Consider the following 9,346-nt stretch of genomic DNA (forward strand, 5'->3'; position numbering starts at 1 on the left):
GCTCCTCAGCCAATTAAAGCTACAAGACCAAGTATAAAACGTTCAGGCTATCCTAACTTCACATTCTCTAAAACCTTAATAAACTATTTTTTTTGCAATCAACTTCATGGATTCAAACATAAAAATACAGTGGAAAAACGTTTGTATTACAGGGCTCATTTAAAAAATATGACTCCCTGTTTAAATAAAGGTTAAATTAAAATGTAAACCTGTGGGTCTCCCCTCCAGAACAGCTTCCCCAGCCAGGTTGCGTGCACTGCGCTAGCCGAGACCACACCCCCTCCTGGGCGAGGGAGCCGATTGGCCAGTTTGGAGATGGACAGGACGTTCTGACTGGTTAGAACAGGTTCCAGAGCGGCCAGGGGGTCCGACACCTCGTCTGTCATCTTACGGTAGTCCAGCCCTGAGGGAACATATAGAAATATATACAGTGCCTTCGGGAAAGTATTCAGACCCCTTGACCTTATCCACATTTTGTTACGTTACAGCCTTATTCTAAAATTGATTAAATATACATTTTTCCTCAGCAATCTACACACAATACCCTGTAATGACAAAGCGAAAACAGGTTTTTAGAAATTTTGCAAAGTTATATAAAAAAATAGAAAAAAGAAATACCTTATTTACATAAGTATTCTGACCCTTTGCTATGAGACTCGAAATTGAGCTCAGGTATATCCTGTTTCCATTGATCATCCTTGAGATGTTTCTTCAATTGATTGGACATGATTTCGAAAGGCACACACCTGTCTATTTAAGATCCCACAGTTGACAGTGCATGTCAGAGCAAAAACCAAGCCATGAGGTTGAAGGAATTGTCCGTAGAGCTCAGAGACAGGATTGTGTCGAGGCACAGATCTGGGGAAGGGTACCAAAACATTTATACAGTATTAAAGGTCCCCAAGAACACAGTGGCCTCCATCATTCTTAAATGGAAGAATTTGGAACCACCAAGACTCTTCCTGGAGCTGGACGCCTGGCCAAACCAAGGACAACCATCTCTGCAGCACTCCACCAATCAGGCCTTTATGGTAGAGTGGCCAGATGGAAGCCACTCCTCAGTAAAAGGCACATGACAGCCCTCTTGGAGTTTGCCAAAAGGCACCTAAAGACCCCCAGACCATGAGAACCAAGATTGAACTCTTTGGCCTGAATGCCAAGCGTCACGTCTGGAGGAAACCTGGCACCATATCCCTACGGTGAAGCATGGTGGTGGCAGCATCATGCTGTGGGGATGTTTTTCAGCGGCAGGGACTGGGAGACTAGTCAGGATTGAGGGAAAGATGAATGGAGCAAAGTACAGAGAGATCCTTGATGAAAACCTGCTCCAGAGCGCTCAGGACCTCAGACTGGGGCGAAGGTTCACCTTAAAACAGGACAACGACCCTAAGCACACAGCCAAGCCAACGCAGGAGTGACTTTGGGACAAGTCTCTGAATATCCTTGAGTAGCCCAGCCAGAGCCCGGACTTGAACCCGATCAAACATCTCTGGAGAGACCTGAAAATAGCTGTGCAGCGACGCAATCTATCCAACCTGACAAAGCTTGAGAGGATCTGCAGAGAAGAATGGGAGAAACTCCCCAAATACAGGTGTACCAAGCTTGTAGCATCATACCTAAGAAGACTTGAGGCTTTAATCGCTGCCAAAGGTGCTTCAACAAAGTACTGAATAAAGGGTCTGAATACCTATGTAGAAGTGATATTTCACATTGAATTTGCAAACATTTCTAAAAACCTGTTATTGCGTTGTCATTATAGTGTACTGTGTTTAGATTGATGAGGGGGAAAAAACTATTTAAAATGTGGAAAAAGTCAAAGGGTCTGAATACTTTCCGAATGCACTGTATATAGCAGAAATGAATGTTATGTTATGTTTAGTATATGTAGCAGAAATGAATGTTATGCTATGTTATGGTCAGTGGCTTGCAAAAGTATTCACCCCCGTGGCATTTTTCCTATTTTGTTGCCTTACAACCTGGAATTAAAATTGATTTTTGGGGGGTTTGTATCATTTGATTTACACAACATGCCTACCACTTTGATGATGCAAAATATTTTTTTGTTGTGAAACAAACTTGAGCGTGCATAACTATTCACCCCCCCTCTTCAAGGCAAAACTGCTCCAGCTCCTTCAAGTTGGATGGGTTCCGCTGGTGAACAGCAATCTTTAAGTTATACCACAGATTCTCAATTGGATTGAGGTTTTTTCTGGCCACTCTTCTGTATAGCCCAGCTCTGTGGAGCGTACGGCTTAAAGTGGTCCTATGGACAGATACTCCAATCTCCACTATGGAGCTTTGCAGCTCCTTCAGGGTTATCTTTGGTCTCTTTGTTGCCTCTCTGATTAATGCCCTCCTTGCGTGGTCCATGAGTTTTGGTGGGCGGCCCTCTCTTGGCAGGTTTGTTGTGGTGCCATATTCTTTCCATTTTTTAATAATGGATTTAATGGTCTTCATGGTGCCGCTTGCTTGGTGGTGCCCCTTGCTTAGTGGTGTTGCAGACTCTGCGGCCTTTCAGAACAGGTGTATATTTACTGATATCATGTGACACTTAGATTGCACACAGGTGGACTTTATTTAACTAATTATGTGACTTCTGAAGGTAATTGGTTGCACCAGATCTTATTTAGGGGCTTCATAGGAAAGGGGGTGAATACATATGCACGCACCACTTTTCCATTATTCATTTTATTTAATTTTTAGAAACATGTTTTTGGACCCATTTGGACTGAACAAAATATAAACGCAACATGCAACAATTTCTCTGTCCATATAAGGAAACCAGTCAATTGAAATAAAACCATTAGGCCCTAATCTATGGATTATATGACTGGGCAGCCATTAGGCCCTAATCTATGGATTATATGACTGGGCAGCCATTAGGCCCTAATCTATGGATTATATGACTGGGCAGCCATTAGGCCCTAATCTATGGATTATATGACTGGGCAGCCATTAGGCCCTAATCTATGGCTTATATGACTGGGCAGCCATTAGGCCCTAATCTATGGCTTATATGACTGGGCAGCCATTAGGCCCTAATCTATGGATTATATGACTGGGCAGCCATTAGGCCCTAATCTATGGATTATATGACTGGGCAGCCATTAGGCCCTAATCTATGGATTATATGACTGGGCAGCCATTAGGCCCTAATCTATGGCTTATATGACTGGGCAGCCATTAGGCCCTAATCTATGGATTATATGACTGGGCAGCCATTAGGCCCTAATCTATGGCTTATATGACTGGGCAGCCATTAGGCCCTAATCTATGGATTATATGACTGGGCAGCCATTAGGCCCTAATCTATGGATTATATGACTGGGCAGCCATTAGGCCCTAATCTATGGATTATATGACTGGGCAGCCATTAGGCCCTAATCTATGGATTATATGACTGGGCAGCCATTAGGCCCTAATCTATGGCTTATATGACTGGGCAGCCATTAGGCCCTAATCTATGGCTTATATGACTGGGCAGCCATTAGGCCCTAATCTATGGCTTATATGACTGGGCAGCCATTAGGCCCTAATCTATGGATTATATGACTGGGCAGCCATTAGGCCCTAATCTATGGATTATATGACTGGGCAGCCATTAGGCCCTAATCTATGGATTATATGACTGGGCAGGTGCTCAGCCATGGGTGGGCCTGCCCACTTGGGAGCCAGGCCCAGCCAATCAGAATGAGTTTTTCCTTTATTACAGAAATAAATACTACTCAGTTTCATCAGCTGTCCGGGTGGCTGGTTTCAGATGATCCCGCAGGTGAAGAAGCCGGATGTGGAGGTCCTGGGCTGATGTGCTTACACGTGGTCTGTGGTTGTGAGGCTGGTTGGACGTACTGCTAAATTTCTCTACAACGACGTTGGAGGTGGCTTATGGTAGAGAAATTAACATTTAATTCTCTGGCAACAGCTCTGGTGGACATTCCTGCAGTCAGCATGCCAATTGCACGCTCCCTCAACACTTGAGACATCTGTGGTGTTGTGTTGTGTGGCAAAACTACACATTTTAGAGTGGCCTTTTATTGTCCCCAGCACAAGGTGCACCTGTGTAATGATCATGCTGTTTAATCAGTTTCTTGATATGCTACACCTGTCAGGTGGACAAATTATCTTGGCAAAGAAATGCTCACTAACAGGGATGTAAACACATTTGTGTACAGAATTTGTAAGAAATAAGCTTTTTGTGCTTATGGAAAATTTCTGGGATCTTTTATTTCAACTCATGAAACATGTTACGTTTATATTTTTGTTCAGTTAACTTCGCTCTGTGTTTTCCTCGAAGCGGGCGAAGAAGGTGTTTTGGGGTTTAGTTTGTCTGGGAGCGAGGCGTCGGTGTCCGCGACATGGCTGGTTTTCCCGTCATAATCTGTGATTGTCTGGAGTCCCTGCCACATACGTCTCGTGTCTGAGCCGTTGTCCACTTTGACGTTTTGCCTTAATGCCTTACAGAGGGCATAGCAGGACTGTTTGTACTCATCCATATTCCCAGTCACCTTGCCGTGGTTAAATGGTGGTTCACGCTTTCCGTTTTGCTCGATTGCTGCCATCTATCCACAGTTAATAGTCACAGTGGTAACAACATCCCCTATACACTTCCTGATGAACTCAGTCACCATGTCAGTGTATATGTCAATGTTATTCTCAGAGGCATCCCTGAAAATGTCCCAGTCCGCGTGATCAAAACAATCTTGAAGCACAGATTCCGATTGGTCAGACCAACATTGAACAATTCTGATGACGGGTACTTCCCGTTTAAGTTTCTGCCTATAGGAAGGGAGGAGAAGAATGGAGACGTGATCTGATTTGTCGAAGGGAGGGCGGGGGAGGGCCTTGTAGCCGTCATGGAAGGGGGAGTAGCAAAGGTCAATAATTCTTGATGAACGAGTAGCACAGGAGATGTGTTGATAAAATGTTGGTAGCGTTTTCCTCAGATTTGCTTTATTAAAGTCCCCAACTACAATATATGCGGTGTGACGACCCTCCCACTCTGTCTGCCGAATTCTCTCTTTGTTCTTGTTTTCCTTAATAGGATGTCGGTGGGGGTCGTCAAAGAAATGGGACACACCTCGTTCGGGTGTGTCCCAGGGATAAATACACCTTTACCCCATTAATTGAGGAGACTCTCTCCATGCAGACACACTGTATTTTTGGGCATTTTGGGGCTTGTTTTGGCACCTCTCAAAACCCCTCATTACCATCACTACTGATTACTGACTACACACACCCTTGTTAATTGTGTATAGTTTACTTTAGTTAATAAATACATTTGTATTATTCCCTGATCTCCGTGTTGTCTCCCCCTTTGTTACGGGCTACGAGCCGGTCCGTGACAGCAGCCTCATGTGATTTCCAGTTTACACAAAGTAGGAGGCTCCTCAGAGGAGGAAAGGGAGGAGCCTACTCAGTGAAATTATGAAACATAAAAAATGATGAAACATAAAAAAGTTACTCTTTATAGATAATACTTAATATATTCACGTCACCAAAATAGGTGATTAAAACACTATGTTTTGCAATGAAGGTCTACAGTAGCCTCAACAGCACCCTCTAGAGTAGCACCATGGTGTAGCCGGAGGACAGCTACTTTACATCCTACTCCGGCTGCGATGACTCCAATACAATACTATGGAGGCTCGTGGTTCTCACTCCATTCCCTAGACTTGCACAGTAATTACGATGGCTTGGGGAGGACGTCCTCCTACCCAAGTCAACATATCAGATTTGTTACAGTTTGAACTAACATCTTCAAAGGATCAGAGAATGAACTCTGTCCTCAAAGTTCTCCCCTCTAGGGACCTGAACTGGAGAATCTTTCCATAATGTTCTCCCACAAAATGACCTGCCCTATCCAGTAGCCTGCTGACAGCTGGAGCTGCAATTTAACCCTTTTTCATTGCTGTTTTAGGTTACAATTATTTGTCGTAGAAGATCGCTCAAACAAGCTTTGCCATCTGTGCAGTCCGAGCCTATACTGTGAGTCTCCCAGTCCTCCTAAACCGTTCAAGTCACCAGCCTCCACTGGTGTGTGTGTGTGTTGCGTGTTATAAGGCCTGGTCTTATGAGGGACAGGAGGAGAGGAAGTGATGCGTGAAAATACTGCTGACAACTTCCTGTAGAGTTCAGAACCCAGGGGCAGAACGGCACACATACAAACACACACACACCACACACACACACACACACCACACACACACACACACACACACACACCACACACACATGCACATACACTCCACCATAGGGCTGTGGTCAAAAGTAGTGCACTACATTTGGGATGGGCCCTGGCCGTTTCCTTACCGTTAGTGACGGCGCGTAGCTTCTTGAGCAGTTTGATGTGAGTTTCAGGGGTGATGACAGAAGAGGAGTACGATCCACAACCACACGCCTCCAACAGAGTATAATAATACAACAGCCTAGATAGGACGAGGAGAGGAGGGGGGAGGAGAGAGGAGAGGAGGGGGGAGGAGAGGAGAGAGGAGGGGGGAGGGGAGGGGAGGGGAGGGGAGGGGAGGGGAGGGGAGAGGAGAGGAGAGGAGAGAGGACGGGGGAGGGGAGGGGAGAGGAGAGGAGAGGAGGATCAGGGAGAGAAGAAGAGGATCAGGTAGAGAAGAAGAGGATCAGGGAGAGGAGAAGAGGATCAGGGAGAGGAGAAGAGGATCAGGAGAGGAGAGGAGAGGAGAGGAGAGGAGGATCAGGGAGAGAAGAAGAGGATCAGGTAGAGAAGAAGAGGATCAGGGAGAGGAGAAGAGGATCAGGGAGAGGAGAGGAGAGGAGGATCAGGGAGAGAAGAAGAGGATCAGGTAGAGAAGAAGAGGATCAGGTAGAGAAGAAGAGGATCAGGTAGAGAAGAAGAGGATCAGGGAGAGGAGAAGAGGATCAGGGAGAGGAGAAGAGGATCAGGGAGAGGAGAAGAGGATCAGGGAGAGGAGAAGAGGATCAGGGAGAGGAGAAGAGGATCAGGGAGAGGAGAGGAGATCAACTTTAATGGATGGAACTTTTTAAAGGGATACGTTGGGATTTTGGCAATGAGAAAGAACTTGTGGATACTATTGATGTATCTGCGTGCAGTTTGAAGGATTTTGCTAACTAGCATTAGCGCAATGACTGGAAGTCTATGGGGATCCAAACATAGCATGCTAGTAGATAGCGCAATGACTGGAAGTCTATGGGTAACGCTAGTTAGCATTGGCTTGTGAAACTACCTCTAACTTCCTTCATACTGGACACAGAGACACACATGGTATCCACGACGTCCTCTGACTCTAGGGAAGAAGATAAAGGGCCTCAATGCCAACATCTGAAAGAATGCCAGCTGGGCTAGTAGACTGTCATCGCTGGGCTAGTAGACTGTCATCGCTGGGCTAGTAGACTGTCATCGCTGGGCTAGTAGACTGTCATCGCTGGGCTAGTAGACTGTCATCGCTGGGCTAGTAGACTGTCATCGCTGGGCTAGTACACTGTCATCGCTGGGCTAGTAGACTGTCATCGCTGGGCTAGTAGACTGTCATCGCTGGGCTAGTAGACTGTCATCGCTGGGCTAGTACACTGTCATCGCTGGGCTAGTACACTGTCATCGCTGGGCTAGTAGACTGTCATCGCTGGGCTAGTAGACTGTCATCGCTGGGCTAGTAGACTGTCATCGCTGGGCTAATAGACTGTCATCGTTGGGCTAGTAGACTGTCATCGCTGGGCTAGTAGACTGTCATCACTGGGCTAGTAGACTGTCATCGCTGGGCTAGTAGACTGTCATCGCTGGGCTAATAGACTGTCATCGCTGGGCTAGTAGACTGTCATCACTGGGCTAGTAGACTGTCATCGTTGGGCTAGTAGACTGTCATCGCTGGGCTAATAGACTGTCATCGTTGGGCTAGTAGACTGTCATCGCTGGGCTAGTAGACTGTCATCGCTGGGCTAGTAGACTGTCATCGCTGGGCTAGTAGACTGTCATCGCTGGGCTAGTAGACTGTCATCGCTGGGCTAGTAGACTGTCATCGCTGGGCTAGTAGACTGTCATCACTGGGCTAGTAGACTGTCATCGCTGGGCTAGTAGACTGTCATCGCTGGGCTAGTAGACTGTCATCGCTGGGCTAGTAGACTGTCATCACTGGGCTAGCAGACTGTCATCGCTGGGCTAGTAGACTGTCATCGCTGGGCTAGTAGACTGTCATCGCTGGGCTAGTAGACTGTCATCGCTGGGCTAGTAGACTGTCATCGCTGGGCTAGTAGACTGTCATCGCTGGGCTAGTAGACTGTCATCGCTGGGCTAGTAGACTGTCATCGCTGGGCTAATAGACTGTCATCGCTGGGCTAGTAGACTGTCATCGCTGGGCTAGTAGACTGTCATCGCTGGGCTAGTAGACTGTCATCGCTGGGCTAATAGACTGTCATCGCTGGGCTAGTAGACTGTCATCACTGGGCTAGTAGACTGTCATCGCTGGGCTAATAGACTGTCATCGCTGGGCTAGTAGACTGTCATCGCTGGGCTAGTAGACTGTCATCGCTGGGCTAGTAGACTGTCATCACTGGGCTAGTAGACTGTCATCACTGGGCTAGTAGACTGTCATCGCTGGGCTAGTAGACTGTCATCACTGGGCTAGTAGACTGTCATCACTGGGCTAGTAGACTGTCATCGCTGGGCTAATAGACTGTCATCGCTGGGCTAGTAGACTGTCATCACTGGGCTAGTAGACTGTCATCGTTGGGCTAGTAGACTGTCATCGCTGGGCTAGTAGACTGTCATCACTGGGCTAGTAGACTGTCATCACTGGGCTAGTAGACTGTCATCACTGGGCTAGTAGACTGTCATCGTGCTATTTGGGCACATTTTCTAGCCCAGTCTGAAAAGTACTAGCCACAGGCTAGCGGGGCTAGCACCCTGAAGAAGGCTCCTCTCCCTAATGTAAAGAAGTGCTGACCATCACACCTTTCTGCTTACCTGAATAAAACGGGTTTGGTTTTTTGGACCCCCTTTGAATTAGCTTAAATTCTACCCCAGGATACACACACAATTCTCACTCAAATCTGATTATACAGGATAATTATGAAACATCTGATGGTCCCAGAGGAGAGGTTTAAGAACCACCGTGAAGGATGAAAGAGTGTTTGTACCTGGCCAGGTCGGTCCCTTCCACGCTCCTCAACACGTATTTAGACATGTGAATGTGGAAAGATTCAGGTTCTGACTTCAGAATGTCAAATAGAGCCAGGGTGTCCACACGACCCTCGATGTCCTTGGTAGAGAGGCTGGGGAGGAGGGGACATTAGACAAGTGTAAATTATAATATCAGTAGAAAGAGAGAATAGGAGAAAGTGTGGGAATAGAGAGAGCGAGAGA

General features: G+C 46.6%; 1 protein-coding gene across 1 annotated transcript in view; it reads right to left on the reverse strand.

The window, feature by feature from the left end:
• LOC311115168 (NBAS subunit of NRZ tethering complex-like) overlaps nucleotides 1-9,255 on the reverse strand; it is a gene marked incomplete at its 5' end in the record, with an annotated part of 32,707 nt that extends 23,452 nt beyond the window's left edge. Inside the window, 3 exons of the mRNA XM_084190371.1 lie at nucleotides 210-403; nucleotides 6,310-6,425; nucleotides 9,121-9,255. Coding sequence (XP_084046497.1) covers nucleotides 210-403; nucleotides 6,310-6,425; nucleotides 9,121-9,255 — 445 coding nt within the window. The remainder of the gene's footprint in view (nucleotides 1-209; nucleotides 404-6,309; nucleotides 6,426-9,120) is intronic.
• Between the last annotated feature and the right edge of the window lie 91 nt (nucleotides 9,256-9,346).

The sequence above is a fragment of the Coregonus lavaretus genome, assembly GCF_964263955.1.
Source record: "Coregonus lavaretus genome assembly, contig: HAP1_SCAFFOLD_6405, whole genome shotgun sequence".
NCBI lineage: Eukaryota > Metazoa > Chordata > Actinopteri > Salmoniformes > Salmonidae > Coregonus > Coregonus lavaretus.